General features: G+C 42.3%; 1 protein-coding gene across 5 annotated transcripts in view; it reads right to left on the bottom strand.

The window, feature by feature from the left end:
- The window catches only part of KCNQ5 (potassium voltage-gated channel subfamily Q member 5), a gene marked incomplete at its 5' end in the record, with an annotated part of 344629 nt that overhangs the window by 89038 nt on the left and 237091 nt on the right, over positions 1-18500 (bottom strand). For all 5 annotated transcript variants that reach the window (XM_081314439.1, XM_081314441.1, XM_081314443.1 and 2 more), the window contains one exon: positions 15006-15132. In XM_081314439.1, the coding sequence (XP_081170565.1) occupies positions 15006-15132 (127 nt within the window). The remainder of the gene's footprint in view (positions 1-15005; positions 15133-18500) is intronic.

Raw genomic sequence — 18500 nt, 5'->3', positions numbered from 1 at the left:
AAAGCAGAACCCATTCGGTGTGTTTTGTGCTCCTCAGAAAGGAGTTTTGGTACCCAACCAGCACAGAACTTTCTGTCATTACCTCGTACAAAACCGTCTGAGAAATGTGGGGAAAGTGTAAAGAAAATGCAAATATCATGAACTGACAGACTTCACAGGTCTTTTTGTCAATTTCCTGCACAAGTTCATCGCTGACTACAGATGGGCGGCGACTTCTTGCCTCATCGTGCACATCAGTTTGTCCATCTTTAAACACCTCTTATGCACAACACTTTCATTCATCACATTTAGCCCGTAAACATTATATAGTTCACGATGAATCGCAGCTGCCGAAAGTTTTTTCGCACACAGGAATTGTATTACTGCAGGCACTTCACATTTGGTGGGATTTTCTATGGCAGGGTTCATTTTCAATTGATCTAGCAGATGAGTCAACTGCAACACAACCTTCTCCTTCCACTCCTGTCTACTGACCTTCTGCGCCCGGTGCCATAGGACGGTCATCGTTATCCCCGCCTATTTCTCACACCTGCTCAAATTGAGGTTTATTTCTGAATTGCCCTCGTATATTCTTCATCCCAATCCTTGATTTGTTATGTGATGTTATCCCTGTATATCAGATTGACCTTGGATTTGTGGGGGAGAAAATGATCATCTCTGGTTGAACAGAAATATTTTTATTTTTACCATCGTTTGATACTATTTAGTCCAACTTCTATTTGATAACTGGGAAGCTTCTTTTCTTTTGATTATAAGAAAAGCAGTATGGACATCCTTAAGGGTTTGATTTGGAATGATCTAAAAACTGCTCAGAATTTCTTTTTCAAGAGCATCCATGGAACAGTTGTGTGCTTATAGGCTAGTAAAATCCTCCTGACGCCATTTTGGGTAGGAAGTCAAGTAATTCTAAGTCCAGATGGAAGTATGCATTCAGGAAGTTTACATTAGTTTTATCATGACATTTTCCTCTGGTTGTATTATTCATTATTCTCTGAAGCCCTGGGCTCATAAGTAAAATGATCTGTGAATTGTTTTGAAATCCTATATCCCCTTGCTACTCTTCTCTGATGTTGTGCCTCAACTAAAATAAGGGTCACTGCTACAATATTACTGTTTAAATATGGGTTCTTAGGGCTTCTTCCAGTAATCCAATATGTTATGTTTGGCTACCCACATATGAAATGGGTATTTTTCCATAATTCTTTCTAACATTAACATTGTTCATGCTTGAAACAGACCCTTGTCTATTTGTCTCCCACCACAGTCCTGCATGAATAGCTCAAGCAATTGTTCCACTTCATGAATTTTGTTGTTAATCATTGTTAGCTGCTTAAAGATCAAAATTAGAGTTTCCACAGTGAGAAAGCTGTGTGTGGTCAGCTAGACTGGATCAGAGATTAGACAGGAGCAGAATTATCTTTGGCAGGATTTTTTGTTTTTGTTTTTTTTGGTATTAGACATGAATGGGGAGCTCAGGACTATTAATTAAGCTTTCCATCTGCTCTTTATTACGGTTATTTTCATCTTTTTCACACTCCAATTCTTCATTAAGGCTTCTGAGCCTAAATTAGTATTCCCCAGCAATTCCCTGTGCTGGCATCAGCTCCACCCAACGAGTTCCACAGGCTACCAAAAAGAAGCCTACATTAGACCCCAAGGCAAAGGCAAGTCCCCAAGACAAGGCAAATCCACAGGGCCTTGTAGATCTGGTAAGAGCCTTGGTGGAGCAGTGGGCTAATGCCTCCTTAAGTAACACCAGCTGCCTGCAATTATTGCAGGTTCGCATCCCACCAGGCTCAAGGTTGACTCAGCCTTCCATCCTTACGAGGTAGGTAAAATGAGGACCCAGATTGTTGAGGGCAATTAAGCTGACTTTGTAATAATGCCGCTTGGGGTGTGTGTGAAAGCCCTAACAAGCAGGCATATACATAGAATGAAGGCTACTGCTAAGCTTGTAAGCCGCCCTGAGTCTTCGGAGAAGGGCGGGATATAAATGGAATTAAAATAAAAAAATAAAATTATCCTTGGCTTATACAGCATATGTGTTATCTGTTTGGAGATGCTTTAAACCAGGGGGGTCAAACTGCCGGCCCGCTGGCTGAATGCATCATAGCAAAATCGCGCCCACCCCATTGCCAGCAATGGCAAAAAAGTCACAATACATCACGACATGTCATGTGACATTGAGAGTTTGGCACTCCTGCTTTAAACCATTACCTTAGTTTCAGAATGCTGAAGAAGTACCAAATCTTTAGCTGTTAGCTAATGCTTGGTGTCAGAACTTTTCCTGTCATGCCTTTTAACTTTTGTTGTTTTAGCACCAGATGTTGTTTTGTTTGTCTTGTAGCCCATTTTGTCCATTAATGCAAGCAGGATAAGAGATTTTTCAAATCCTTACTTACACAGGAAGTACAGAGGTAAAATCTGTTGTCAAGTGTAAAGCTAGTTGCAAAAAAGAATTGCTACTTTGCTACCCCTTTCCTATCCTTAAATTGTTATTAATATGTTTTTCCATACCATATTTTTTTATTCTGGGGATACAGGTCTATGTCTAAGATAGAGAGGACTGATTTCAATTTTAAATGATGGGTTAAAGACCAAAGTTTAGTGTTGGATAAAAGAAAAATGTATATCTCATAGGAAAACATTATTATGTTGTACCATCTTAAAATAGCTTACCTGCATAAAGCCTCAAAGTCATGAATCTAAGCTACACCAAAATAAACCCGAGATAAAATTGCCTTGAATACCCTTCCCACAAGTAATATAGACAGAGATTCCTCTAGAGAGGGTGGGGTTAAAGCAAAATGTTTATATATCAATAATAATAATAATAATTCCATTGACAATAATATTATGAAACACAAAACTTGAGATACCACAACTCAAGCCAGCATGGAAAGATAAACCATCTACTATACATGGATGACTTAAAACTGTATGCGAAAAGCCACACTGAACTTGAATCAATACTCAGTGCAGTTCAACTGTTTAGCAGCGACATCAGAATGGACTTTGGACTTGGAAAATATGCTATATTACCAATGCAGCAATGAAAAATGGGAAAAATAGAAGGAATAGAACTGGGAAATGGAAGTATTATGAAAGCACTAGCAAAGGATGATGGTTACAAATACCTAGGCATATTGGAAGCAGATAACATCTTGAATGGAAAAGTTAAAGAGTCAACAAAAAAGGAATATATCAGGAGAGTCCGCAATATGAGCCTTGGTGGAGCAGTGGGCTAATGCCTCCTTAAGTAACACCAGCTGCCTGCAATTAGTGCAGGTTCGCATCCCACCAGGCTCAAGGTTGACTCAGCCTTCCATCCTTCTGAGGTAGGTAAAATGAGGACCCAGATTGTTGGGGGCAATTAAGCTGACTTTGTAATAATGCCGCTTGGGGTGTGTGTGAAAGCCCTAACAAGCAGGCATATACATAGAATGAAGGCTACTGCTAAGCTTGTAAGCCGCCCTGAGTCTTCGGAGAAGGGCGGGATATAAATGGAATAAAAATAAATAAAATAAAATAAAATAAAATACTAAAATAAAAGCTGAATGCTGGAAATATAATTAAAGCCATTAATACATGGGCAGTCCCAGTGATAAGCTACCCAGCTGGAATTATCAACTGGACTTTGGCTGAATTGGGACACCTAGACCGGAAAACGCGTAAACTTTTGAATATGCACCACGCTCTACATCCACGAAGTGACGTCGACAGGTTGTACCTGCCAAGAAGAATAGGGGGCAGAGGGCTACTGCAAATCCACCAAACTGTAGAAGAAGAAAAACAGTTTGAATGACTATGTAAATCAAAGTACAGAAAAATTGCTGCAGGCTGTGAAAACAGAGAGCATTATAAAAATAACAGAAACAAAGGCAGAATATAAGGAAAAATGGCTGGATGACAGACTAAATAGATGGAAAACCAAAGCTTTGCATGGACAGCATTTGAAAAATATTGAAGGAAAATGTGATAACAACTTGACATGGGCATGGTTTAAGATGGGAACCATCAAGAAAGAAACGGAAGGCTTAATACTGGCTGCTCAAGAACAAGCACTACACACTAATGCCATGAAAGCGAAGATACAAAAATCTACTGACAACCCAAATTGCTGACTTTGCAACAACAAAGTTGAAACTATTTCACATTTAATATGTGAGTGCAACAAAATTGCGCAAACTGATTATAAAGCTAGACATGACCGAGTTGCTAAACTAATCCACTGGGCATTGTGTAAAAAATATGACTTGCCTGTGTCCAAAAAGTCATGGGAACATAGGGTGGAAAAAGTTGTTGAGAATGAGAGGGTGAAGATCTTGTGGGACTTCCGAATACAGACAGATCGCCATTTGGAACACAACATGCCAGATATCGCAGTCATAGAGAACTGAAGCGTACAGTTGATTGATATCGCTATACCAGGAAATGCCAGAGAAAGGCCATCGAAACTGCGCAATTATGGATGTAACAGTGATACCCAATGTCATCGGGGCACTGGGAACTATGTCCAAAAACTTTACAAAATACATCAAGAAATTGCAGCTTCCTGCAATAACTCTAGCAAAGCTACAAAAAACTGCACTACTCAGAACATCTTACATTTTAAGGAGATACCTGGTTGATACCTAAGATGCTGGCAGCAACCCATGTCAACCATTAATGCCAGTCAATTTGAGTGTTCAGTTGACTGAGTTTCATGTTTTATGAATAAAAGTTTTATAATAATAATAAAAGTTGGAAGAGAACTTGGAGGTCATCTAGTCCAACCCCCTGCTCAGGCAGAAAACCCTATACCATTTCAGACAAATGGCTGTCCAGTCTCTTCTTAAAAACTTCCAGAGTTGAGCATTCACAGCTTCTGGAGGCAGGTTGTTCCACTGGTTAATTGTTCTAACTGTCAGGAAGTTTCTTCTTAGTTCTAGGTTGCTTCTCTCCTTGATTAGTTTCCATCCATTGCTTCTTGTCCTGCCTTCAGGTGCTTTGGAGAATAGCTTGACTCTCTCTTCTTTGTGACAACCCCTGAGATATTGGAACACTGCTATCATGTCCCCCCTCGTCCTTGTCTTCATTAAACTAGACATACCCAATTCCAGCAACCATTCCTTATATGTTTAGCCTCCAGTCCCCTAATCATCTTAGTTGTTTTTCTCTGTATTCTTTCTAGAATCTCAACATTTTTTTACATTGTGGTGACCAAAACTGGATGCAGTATTCCAAGTGTGGCTTTATATATTGTGTCGCTCCCCCCCCAAAAAAAACTAAAAAGCCACAACTTTATCTGATTAAACAAAAGATAGAATGGTAGGGAAAAATAAATACCACAAGAGAAGGGCAAGAATCCTTGGATCTACTTAAAAATTTCACATTTGCAGTATAGCCACTGCAACAGCATCCTAGATTTACCTGTTTTATTCATGGCTAACGTAAAAATCAGTGACGAAGTAGATGTGATCTCTGGCCAGCAAAGTGGGATGTCATTCTAAGCACGCCCAATCTTCTCAGCAATAATAAACTATCATTAAGAGTATTCAAAACCATGTCCTATTGAATAAGACAGGTCTTGCCCACAGACCTATCTCATTTAAGTCATCTGTTTGATTTTACTTTGGCATTGTATTTTTTTTTACTTTTGCTGGTTATTGACCAAATAAACTGTATATAGTCTTAATAATTTTAACTTACAAAAGAAATAGAAAGGGAGAATTAACCTCTGGGTGAGCACCAGAACAAACGAACAAACAAAAGTCTTTAAAATATTGTTTAAAAGCCAAAATTGATAGGGAAATTAAACTTTTGTAATATCAATAGTAATGTAATTTTACAGTAATGTAATTCTAATTTTATAACAATAAAATTAGAATTCCAGAAACAAAAACCAAATATTGGGCCTAGTAAAAAAAAGGGAGCAAAAAAGGCCAGGAAATACTTAGCAGGACTAAATATGCACAAAGATGCATGTACACTGAGCTAATCATTGAATTTAAAAATGTAATCTAAATCGGAAGAATCAAAGGTTTTGGAAAGTTGACAAGGAAACACATGATTCAGTAACAGCATGGGAGAAAAGAAAACTGTAATAAACTGAAATTTTTATAAAAGGGAATGTAGACAGACCAGTTTTTAAAAACAGGAGAACATGTGATAGCCTTAGAAGAAGAAAGGAAAGAAATAATAACAAAAAATTATGAGTAAATAACATTTCAAAAGGGTGACTGGAGGGAATAATCTATGGCAGGGCTTTTCAACCAATGGTACTGGTACCACCTGTGGTATATTGGCACCTGATAGGTGGTACGCGACCATCCTAGAAAAGTGGTAGCCGGGGAGGGGAATGAGCTGAATCGGTGGCAGCACCGCACAAGCCTGAGCGAGAGACGGCTGGAGTTGCAGGGCTGTCAGGGCTCAGTGGAAGCGCTAGGATCAGTGCCAGGCTCCAGCTGGAGCTCGGTGCTGATCCCGGCACGTCTGCTGAGCCCAGAAGAAGCGCCGATCAGGTGGAATGTTGCAGCATCTCCAAGGTCTTGTGATTTACATTCAGATGCTTGGCAATTGATTCATATTTATGATGGTCAGTGTCCCAGGGTCATGTGAAGTGACCAAAACCTGCTGCAACCACCCAACAGATGGGGGGGAATAAAAACCAAACACCCCCCACCCCACCCCTGCTGCCAATCCTCAACAGAAATGCTCACAACAATGAAAACCTTGGACAGGAGGAAGAGTGCTACCGGGCGGGTGGGAAGGTGTCTTTCTTGGCTGTGGCTTGGGGGGCACTTTTTTCAGTGCCATTGTAACTTTGAACAGTCACTAAGTGAACTGTTGTAAGTTGAGGACTACCTGTACTTCATCACTTTTTTCCTTTTTTTTTTTGGTCATCAAGTTTTTGACACCTTGCTAGGTGACTGGTGGTACTCGGATGTTGCCATATCCTAAAAGTGGTACAATGGGTGAAAAGGTTGGAAAGCCCTGATCTATGGAAACTGAAACTAAATTGAAATGAGAAAGTTGGAAAGTGTTCTGCTGTATAACTACAAGTCTGAAGGCAACATGAGAGAATATTGGCAAGGTGGGTGGTGCATAACACAGAGAAGGTAAAGGTAAAGGTAAAGGTTCCCCCGCACATGCGTGCTAGTCGTTTCCGACTCTAGGGGCCGGTGCTCATCTCCGTTTCAAAGCCGAAGAGCCAGCGCTTGTCCGAGGACGTCTCCGTGGTCATGTGGCCGGCATGACTAGACGCCAAAGGCGCACGAAACGCTGTTACCTTCCCACCGTAGTGGTCCCTATTTTTCTACTTGCATTTTTACGTGCTTTCGAACTGCTAGGTTGGCAGAAGCTGGGACGAGTAACAGGCGCTCACTCTGCTACGCGGCACTCGGGATTCGACCCGCCAAACTGCCGACCTTCTGATCGACAAGCTCAGCGTCCTAACCCGCTGAGCCACCGCGTCCCTTTTAACACAGAGAAACAACCTGGTAAAAAACACTGTATGAGTAAAAGAAAATTGCAGACTCCTCTGAATCTGACAATTAGAACAGAAGGAATTGAGAGGCTAAAAACAAAACAATAAAAAAATAATTAGCTTCATGAAAAAAAGAAAGTGAAAAGGATAAGCAAGGTGATATAAAAACAGGAAAGTACAGACAAATGAAGATTGTAACTTCCACTGTAAATTAGTGGAAGAGAATTGCTCTTATAGCTTTTAAGATCAGAAACACTACATCGTTTGTCCTGCCCAAAATATGCTCCCTTTTCCTTAGCTAATGATTCAGAAAAGTATCCCCCCCTAAGTGGGCCTGATTTCATTTGATTAAATGTGCTTCATTTCTAATTAATACTGAGTATAGTATTTAACATGAAAAGCTTTTCAACAACTCGGAGGCTTCAGCTGGTGCAGAATGCAGCCGCGCGAGTTGTGATGGGAGTCTCCTGATACTCCCATGTAACACCTCTTCTCTGCAAGCTGCATTGGCTTCCGGTTGCCCTCTGGGTGAGATTCAAGGTGCTGGTGATGACCTATAAAGCCCTAAATGGCATGGGCCCGGATTATCTAAGGGAACACCTGCTGCCAGCGTCAATTTCCCATCGTCCTGTGCGCTCCCACAGGGAGGGCCTCCTCAGGGAACCGCCGGTCAAGGATTGCCGATGGGCGATCCACAGGGGGAGGGCGTTCTCTGTGGGCGCGCCTGCCCTATGGAATCAACTGCCAACGGAACTCCGGACTGCCCCCGACCTTCGTTCATTTCGCCGGGACCTAAAAACCTGGCTCTTTGAGCTATCTGGTCTGGACTGAGGGGTTTAATGTTTTTAAATTGTGATTTAATTTTTGCGGCTAGACTTAATTTAATTTTATATTGGATTGTTTTTAAATTTTGCCTTGTAAACCGCCCTGAGTCCTTTGGGAATAGGGCGGTATATAAACCGAATAAATAAATAAATAAATAAATATTTTGCTAGGTTCAATGAAGGCATTTGATTGGTTATGTCTAATCAAACTATTAACAAGATCATATTTTGGGGGGTGGTCTTAAGATATTAATTTATCAGCAGCAGAAGCACTACTCCACATTAATAATTACAGTGCTAAATGTGCTGATATAAAAGAGTGACATATCATGACTCGTCTACTCTTTTCCAATGTTGTTGCAATCTCATTATAGTCATTATTTAGGATATTCAGAAAGAATCCACAGATTAAAAGAATACCAACTGATCATAAAATCCACACTAATAACCTGTGGTTGATACATTTTTAATCTAATCTTCTTAAAGCAATTCTATAGATTTAAAAGATTAGGATTTCTACCCTTTTTTGGAAAGTTTACAGAGCTAAAAAAAAATTGTGGAAAGTCAGAGCTCATTCCTTTGTATACTGTTCTAGCTGCTCCATTAACTATGCACAAATTATCTGGCTTTGCATTACAGTTTTCAAGTGTTAACTACTTGGGAATTCAAATGACTAAAGATGTAAAATACTTCATCCATAGAATGGAAATCCAACAATTAAATGACTAATGGACATATTACAATAATGGAAAGCACCATGCATTTACTTTATTATCAAGACTGGGTACTGTAAAAGTGATGGCATGGCCTAGATTTTTTCTTTTCTTTTTCTACTACCATCTAGGGTCGCAATAAGAAATGGATAGGTATGCTGGATAAATTTATACATGGAGGGAAGACGCCAAGATATAATAGTAAACCTGTATGCTGCCCAACTCTCAACAATTCTGGGCAGCTCACAACAATCAAATTATTATATATCACTTGATAGTGAAAGAGGAAATAGCCTCTCCCATTTCATAGTGGTATTTATAGGATTTTTATTTCAGAAACAGTGGAGCTGGGCATTGACCAGTAGCTAAAAGGGTGCTGCTCCTTTCTTGTGAGTTCTTTCCTTTTAGTTTTTTCCCCCCAAGAAAGGCAACTGACTCATATTTCCAATCTCTTTTATAAATTTATATATGGAAAAAAGAGGACATATTTGGTACCTTAACCATCTTCTATTTATCCATTTTAATATCACATTAAAGTGCAACCATTGTGGGGTAGGAGTAAGTGATTACAAAGACTTTGTAGTTTTCCACTGCAAAGACCAGTTTTAAATCCAATGTGAGTCATGGAAGCTCATTAGAAGCCTTGGCACTAATCACTTTCTTTTAATTCAATCTATTTTATAGGGTAGTTAGGGGAAAACAGTAGAGGGAGTTCCAAGTATATAGGTTTATTAAATTAGATTTATTAAATTTATATGCCGCCCTTCTCCCTGAGGACTCAGGGGGGCTCACAACAATAAAAAGTTAAAAGATATAAATACAAAAATTAAAAGAGGATTAAACAATATAAGAAATAAGAACAATTTAAACCAATAAAAAACAAAATTAAAAACCATGATCAGTCCAGGCGTGCTTGTTGGAATAACCAGGTCTTTAGGTCACAGCGGAAGGACCGAAGGTCAGGGGTCGTCCGCAGCTCCGGGGGCAGTTCGTTCCAGAGGGTCGGTGCACCCACAGAGAAGGCTCTCCCCCTGGGGGTCACCAGCTGGCATTGCCTGGCCGACGGCACCCTGAGGAGGCCGACTGTGAAAGTGAACCGGGCGATGGGACGTTGACATTGGCAGCAGGTGGTCTCGCAAGTACCCCGGGCCTAAGCCATGTAGGGCTTTAAAGGTGATTATCAGCACCTTGAATCGCACCCAGAGGGCAACCGGAAGCCAATACAGCTCGCGCAGGAGTGGTAACATGGGAGTATCGAGATACTCCCATAAGCACCTACGCGGCCGCATTTTGCACCAGTTGAAGCCTCCGGGCGCACTTCAAGGGCAGCCCCATGTAGAGAGCATTGCAGCAATCCAGGCGAGAGCTGACAAGGGCATGGGTGACCTTGCATAGGGCATCTCGGTCCAAAAATGGGCGCAACTGGCGTACCAGGCAAACCTGCGCAAAAGCCCCCCCTGGTCATGGCAGTTAGATGATCTTCCAAATTAAGCCGTGAATCCAGGAGGACACCCAAGTTGCGGGCCCTTTCTGAGGGGGGCAATAGCTCCCCCCCATAAGAAGAGATGGAACCTGTTGGACAGTACGAGATGCCGATATCCACAGCCACTCGGTCTTGGAGGGGTTCAGCCTGAGCCTATTCCTTCCCATCCAGACCTGCACCGCCTCCAGGCACCGGGACATCACGTCAAGGGCATCACTGTCTTGGCTCAGGGTGGAGATAAAGAACTTGGTATCATCGGCATATTGGTGATACCTCACCCCAAAGCCATGGATGATCTCACCCAGCGGCTTCATATAGATGTTGAACAGGAGCGGGGAGAGAACCAACCCCTGAGGTACCCCACAAGAAAGGGGCCTTGGGGTAGATCTCTGCCCCCCTGTCACTACAAACTAACGGCCCGAGAGGTAGGAGGAGAACCACCGTAAAACAATGTCTCCCACTCCCAACCCCTCGAGCCGTCACAGCAGGACACCATGGTTGATGTTATCAAAAGCCGCTGAGAGGTCAAGTAGGACCAGGACAGAGGAGCAACCCCTGTCCCGGGCCCGCCAGAGATCATCTACCAGTGCGACCAATGCCATTTCCGTGCTGTAACCGGGTCTGAAACTGGACTGGTACGGGTCCAGATAGTCCGCTTCATCCAGGAATTGAGGAAGCTGACGCGCCAAAACACTCTTGACAACCTTTGCTACAAAGCGAAGGTTGGAGACAGGACGATAGTTATTCAACGAGGCCGGGTCCAGAGCAGGCTTCTTGAGGCGGGGCCTTACCACCGCCTCTTTTAAGGCAGAGGGGAAGACACCCTCTGTCAATGAAGCATTGCCAACTGCCTGGAGCCAGCCCTGTCACCTCCCCGGCAGCCGAAACCAGCCAGGAGGGACATGGGTCCAATAAACAAGTTGCAGCGCTCAGCCTACGCATAATCCTGTCCACATCATCCAAAGTCACAGGGTCAAACTCACCCCAAATGGTATGACCAAGACCTGCCCTCTCCACTCCATCGGATTCCGCCTAGTCGGAGTCCAGACCAGTCTGGATCTGAGCGATTTTGTCCTGCAGATACTGAACAAATTCCTCAGCCCTACCCTGCAAGGGGTCATCCCTCGGTCGCTGGTTAAGCAGTGAGCGGGTCACTCTAAACAGGGCGGCTGAGCTGCGGATGCAATGAGAGCGGAAAAGTAAGCATGCTTTGCCGCTTCCATTCGCCACTAGGTAAGACTTAAGACAAGTTCTTAGCCATGTTCGATCAGATTCGGATCTGCTGGACCTCCAACAGCTCTCTAGGCATCTTTTCTGGCGCTTCATCTCTCGGAGTCCCTCGGTAAACCAGGGGGCCACCCAGGATCTGTGCTGGGTCAGAGGCCGCAAAGGCACAACTCGATCCAAGGCCCCAGCAGCAGCCCTCTCCCAGGCTACCACTAGGGCCTCGGCAGAGTCGTGGGCAAGGGAAGCAGGAAATGTCCCAAGCTCCATCTGGAACCTCTCAGGGTCCATCAGGCGCCTGGGGCGGAACCACCTGGTCGGTTCCACCTCCCAGCGGTGGGGGATGGCGTACTAAAAGTCTAGCCGGAGAACGAAATACCACCTTGAACTTCTGAAGAAAGATGAGAGTATCATATAATAAATAATACTACTGTATACTTTTTCACTAGGATAAATTCCTGTAATTTAAGGGGTTTTTATTATTATTATTATTATTATTATTATTATTATTATTATTATTATTATTATTATTATTATTATTATTATTATTATTATTGAATTTCTATACCGCCCTTCTCCCAAATGCCTCAGGGCGGTGTACAGGGCAATAAAATACAACGTACAAAAGTTAAAAGTAAAATTAAATTAATTTAGCCCTAACAATAAATAGTTAAAAATAAACCCAAACCCTTAGTCCAGGCCGGCCTGTTCAAACAACCAGGTCTTCAGATCACGGCGGAAAGAGCGAAGGTCAGGAGCCATCTGGAGCTCAACAGGCAATTGATTCCAAAGGGCTGGCGCGCCCACACAGAATGCTGTCCCCCTGGGGGCCACCAGCCGGCAGTCCCTGACCGACGGCACCCTGAAGAGGCCCTCTCTGTGGGAGCGCACAGGACAAAGGGAAGTTGGTAGCAGGTGCTCCCGTAAGTAATTCGGACCCATGCCATTTAGAGCTTTATAGGTCATCACCAGCACCTTGAATCTCACGCGGAGGGCAACTGGAAGGCAATGCAGCTCGCGGAGAAGAGGTGTTACATGGGACTATCGGGAAACCCCCATCACAACTCGCGCGGCCGCATTCTGCACCAGTTGAAGCCTCCGAGTGGTCCTCAAGGGCAGCCCCATGTGGAGAGCATTGCAGTAGTCTATCTGAGAGGCCACGAGTGCATGGGTGACTGTACGCAGGGCATCCCAGTCCAGATAGGGCCGCAACTGGCGCACCAGGCGAACCTGGGCAAAAGCCCCCCTGGCCACAGCTCCTACGTGGCCTTCCAGACTGAGCTGTGAGTCAAGGAGGATACCCAAGTTGTGAGCCCTATCTACGGGGGGGGTAACACCTCACCCCCCATAATTAAAGATGGAATGAACTGAATTTCCCGAGATGCCGGTACGTACAACCACTCAGTCTTGTTGGGATTAAGCCAAAGCCTGTTCCTCCCCATCCAGACCCAAACGGCCTCCAGGCAACGGGACATCACATCGAGGGCATCACTGGGGTGGTTTGGGGTAGAGATGAAAAGCATACTGATGATACCCCACTCCAAAACCATGAATGATCTCGCCCTGAGGGACTCCACAAACGAGAGGCCTCGAGGCCGACCTCTGCCCTCCTGCCAGCACCAACTGCGAATGACCCAGGAGGTAGGAGGAGAACCACTACAAGACAGTGCCACCCACTCCCAACCCCCTGAGGCGCTGCAGTAAGATACCATGGTCGATGGTATCTAAAGCCGCTGAGAGGTCTAATAGGACTAGGACAGAGGAACAACCCCTGTTCCGAGCCCGCCTGAGATCATTCACCAACACGACCAATGCCGTCTCCGTGCTTATGATAATTCTAATATATAATTGTGATTATATTTATATTCCTTGATAGCAATCACGCTGAGGAGAATTGATTAAACGATTCATAATTCAAATAGGGCAAAAAAATTGAACCAAAGATTAATATATAAGGAAAACTCTAGATCCCTCGTGTTCTTTTAGCAATTATGTTCATCTAGGAAAATATCAACCACAGGTAAAGTTTCAAAACTTCATCAAATTTAGAAATAAAATATGAGATGTCTCTCTGATTAAATAATTTTTGAGAAGGGGACTGTAATAGCCAAATTTGTGTTGGAGTTGATTGAAAATTAATCACAATCTAGGTCTACAAACATTAAAATGTGCTGTAAAATTCTGCATAGGAAGGAAAATTAAAAGAATCCCTTATAACAGTTTATGACTCCCATACATGCCACATGCAATGGAATCCTTTTATTGCCTTTTTTACAGAAGTATTAGAAATAGATATATTGCACCTCTTTGTGGACTTCCCAGGATATATGGATCATTTTTATATTCAACTATTTCTGGTTGATAAGTTTGATAAGTCTATGTTCTTGGCAGTGCCAAATTCTGTTATGCTCCATTTTCGATTAAATGATTCATGGTAATATGAAATCTTTTAATTTTATTTATATATGAATTTCAGCTCATTCTTTATAGTAGACTATTTTTTCCTATGATATTTTTTCCTATGATAATTAATTAACTAATTAACTTAGGCAGGAAAAATATGGATTAGGTATGAACCTCCTTATGCTGTAAGGAAAAGTTCCACAGTTTCTTGACAACACCACTAGCAAAAACTTTTTCTCAAAATTGGTGGAGCAGTGGGCTAATGCCTCCTTAAGTAACACCAGCTGCCTGCAATTAGTGCAGGTTCGCATCCCACCAGGCTCAAGGTTGACTCAGCCTTCCATCCTTCCGAGGTAGGTAAAATGAGGACCCAGATTGTTGGGGGCAATTAAGCTGACTTTGTAATAATGCCGCTTGGGGTGTGTGTGAAAGCCCTAATAAGCAGGCATATACATAGAATGAAGGCTACTGCTAAGCTTGTAAGCCGCCCTGAGTCTTCGGAGAAGGGCGGGATATAAATAGAATTTTAAAAAAAAATAAAAAAAATGGAATCAGTCAAATGTAAGCTATAATTCGATTCAAAATAATAGCAAAGAAAATTCTGTGTTTCTGTAACTTATTTTTTGATACCTTTGAGACAGTCCTGACTCCTTTAAATTGCCTGGATTAGTCTCTGTAGTTTTCTTAGTAAGATTTTCAGAAGTGGTTTGCCCTTGTCTTCTTTCTAGGACTGAGAGAGAGTAATTGGCCCAGGGTCATACAGCTGCCTTTGTGCCTAAGCTGGGAGTAGAACTCGTGGCCTCTGATAGGTTAACAACTATATCAAACTGGCTCTTTTTCTATAACAATACTGTTTTTCAGATGAAATTATTCATACCTGAACAACTCACCTATTACACAGAAAGGTTTCCTTGCAAATCGCAATCTTCCTTGCCATCCACGGTACCTACAACAGCAGCCAGCAGACCAGATGCGTATGATAAATTCCAAACCAAAGACAACAATCATTACTGATTCCTAGGAGGAAACAAAAGAGGCAACTGGTGAAGTCAGCCAAGAGAACAGAAGCAAAGAAATTAATATGGATTACTGTCAAATACCTATAGTATTTAACAATCTTGAAATAATATTTATTTTTACAACATTTATCCTTCCCCATTTGTTTGCTTATTTGTGTTATAAGCATCATAATTAAAATAAGGCATATTACACAACATAAAATATAAAATACATGTTGTGACTCAGGGCCAGCCTGTGGTTTCGGCAGCCGGCTCAGATGTGTCGGATGACTCAGATGAGGGGGAGGAGGACCGTGTGGGAGACGAACCGGTTGATGATGGCGTGGAGGCTTGGCAGAGTTCCCAGCCGGGGCCCTCTTCTCAGCTGCGTGAGCCCGATAGTGCGGAAGATGATGACCCACAGCTGGCCCTGTTCAAGGACGCCCGACGCAGGAGGCAGTCGAGCAGGAACAAACAAAGAAAGAATGTGGGACTCCTCGGGAGGAGGCACAGGGAGACCACGCCCTGAGCTCTCTATAAAAGGAGTGTTTGGGGAGGGGCTGGTTGCTGAAAGCAACTTTTCCGCTTGAGAAGACAAGCTCTAGTGTTTTTGTTAACTGCGTAATAAATCTTGGCGGATGCCTTTTAGCCTTGGACGCTCTCCAGTCTCTTCTTTCTAAATAGGGGTTTGCCTTTACAAGGCCAGAGGAGGGCTGGTTCAGAACAATACAAGATTAAAATATGTACAAGTTAAACAGATCTTGCCCAGAGACTAGCAACATTCATTGCGTTATGTCATGCTGCCATGAGGTCCCCAAAGGACAGGTATACATATGTGTTGCTGTCATCTACATGTCATCACAATTGCAAAGGGCAGAGACCACTGGATAGCCCCATTTGTTCAATGTGCCTCTGGATCTTATTGTACCCATGCTCAATTTATTCAACAATTTCCATACTTCCCAACTTTCACCAGACCCAGGTGCCAGTTCCTCCATTGGTTTCACCCAGTGTTGGTTCTTTGTAGTTTTCCATAGATCCTCTCTGCTTGTAAATTCTTCAAAGACTTCCATTGACCTAAGGTAACTTTACCTAGATTTTAATCTCTGATGAACTGGTTGAAGGCCACAGAGAGGGCGTTGTTTAGATATTGATGGTTTGAACCTCTCTCTGTATGCTGCTGCTTTTCTACGAACAGCAGGCAGGGCAATGATGGTTAGATGGTAGCTGGTTTAAGGCATCTGATAATAATTCTGCTAGCTTCATTCAGAACAACATAAACCAGCATGTGCTGATTCATACTAGACTGGGCAGGCATATTCAGCTGATGAGTAGCAGAGAGCTAAAGCTGTTCTCTTAGGGATTCTTGGTTTGACACCCAGGTAGAGCTCATACATTTCCTAAGGATGTTATTTCATCCACTGACCTTCATTTTAGTGCTGCTTATAGATTAGGGGCTTACCTAAAATGACCCCTAAATACTTAGGGCTGTAGCAATGCTCCAATAATGCCCCTCTCCATATAATGTGCAGCTTACTATCAGCTTGCTTACTATGAAGATGGAAAGTCCATCCCTGAGTTTTTGCTGGATTTGGCCTTAACTGGTTATCACAAAAGTATCAATCCAGGTCCACCAGGGCTTCAGTTAAACACTGTTCAACCTCCTCAAATGTTTTTCCCCAGTACAGCCATTGCTCAATTGTCAGTATAGGTATAGTTATTGGTACCTTCAGGGAATGGCTGATCATTGGTGTAAATATTAAAGAGATGGAGCCAATGCATTACCCTGTAGCAAGCGGTTCCTTTGGTTCCTCCATCTACTTCCCCTTCCCTGGAACTCTACCAAAAACACAAGGTTCTGAAGCAGATTCCTGATTATATTTGTAAGTTTAAAATCTTTCATAATATCATACGCTTTCTGCTTCAGTCTCCTAAAACTGATAGTATCATATGCACCCATGGGATCTATGAATACAGTTCTTGTTACATTGTCTTTTTGGAATCCATCTTTGATGTACTGGATCTATGCGGGATCTATGCAGTGCAACTTTTTGGGAGGCAAAATCCAGTCTGTTGTGGTATGAGAAGAGGTTCTACATCAGGGCTCTTCAAACTTGGCCCTTTTATGACTTGTGGACTTCAACTCTCAGCATGCTGGCTGAGGAATTCTGGGAGTTGAAGTCCACAAGTCATAAAAGGGCCAAGTTTGAAGACCCCTGTTCTACATCTACAGTGAGGTGATTTTGTATCATTCTTTCAAAGATTTTGTAGGTATGGCACAAGAGATAAATTGGATGGTAGTTCTTAGGATTATTGGCCTGTTTACTTTTTTAAAAAAAACTGCTAGAACTTTAGCCTTTTGCTAGACCACCAGGAATCTTACATTTCTCCAAGCATTCATTAAACATTTCTAGTAGCCACTGTGTTGCTATTGGTCCAAATTGCTTTATCTGTTCAAAAATAATGTCATCCAAGCCAGCCAGCTTTCTGTGGCTTACTCTCCCTTATAGTCTCTTTCAATAAATTAGTTGTTTCATCCTTATTTCTGTTGATCTTAATCTTGTATTTTGATGGACTTTGATTTGGATTGGCATTCTTAAGAAGCTGACTGGCTATTTGGTCTGCTGTCACATTGGCATAATCTCTAGAGTGAGTTGAGAGATGACTCAACAATCTCCATGCCTTGTGGCTACTTACACTCATGCCCAGTTCTGCTATTGTTTTAACCCAGCTTTTTCTCCTAGCTTCAGCTATAGAAATAATTAACTGCTGGCCTGTACTCACTATGTCCTCTGCCATAGGATCAACCTCAAAAAGAGTGAGATACTTCTGCAATTTGTCCTTTGTTTCTGCTGTAAGGCCTTGGATATAATTGATTTTACAGCCCCATGGAGTTGATAGCCAGGAGCATTTTTTAACAGCCTCCACAAATTTCTTATAATAGCTTCGTTTAGGTATTAACAGCACTGTCCAATAGTCTCTGAAATTTAAGTGAGTTGGCTTTTTAAAAGTTATAATTACGTCTAAAAGGGTTACTGTGAGGTCAAACTACAGCGGTAACCTGGTACATAATTGGCTGGTGCTGGGAATTTGGAATAGGTGGGTAAACTATTTTAACACACTGCTGGATTATACAATCGCTCACAGATATCAAATCCAGGTTATATCCCCTGCATCACCTTACACTATTAAATGATGCTGGTGATTTGTTGTCATGTAAAAGGATACCACCAGATGTTGCTGTGACTGTTAAAGTCTCCAGTAAAAAAATCTATTTTATCCTTATTAAATGTATTAAATTCATCACCCTTGATTTGAATTAATAGCAATTTATACACTGAAGTGACCATACAGTTGCTCAGCTCTACAGTTATTACTTCTATGTTA

Source organism: Vipera berus (genome assembly GCF_964194415.1).
Source record: "Vipera berus genome assembly, chromosome: 1".
NCBI lineage: Eukaryota > Metazoa > Chordata > Lepidosauria > Squamata > Viperidae > Vipera > Vipera berus.
This window is presented reverse-complemented; position numbering and strand designations above follow the sequence as displayed.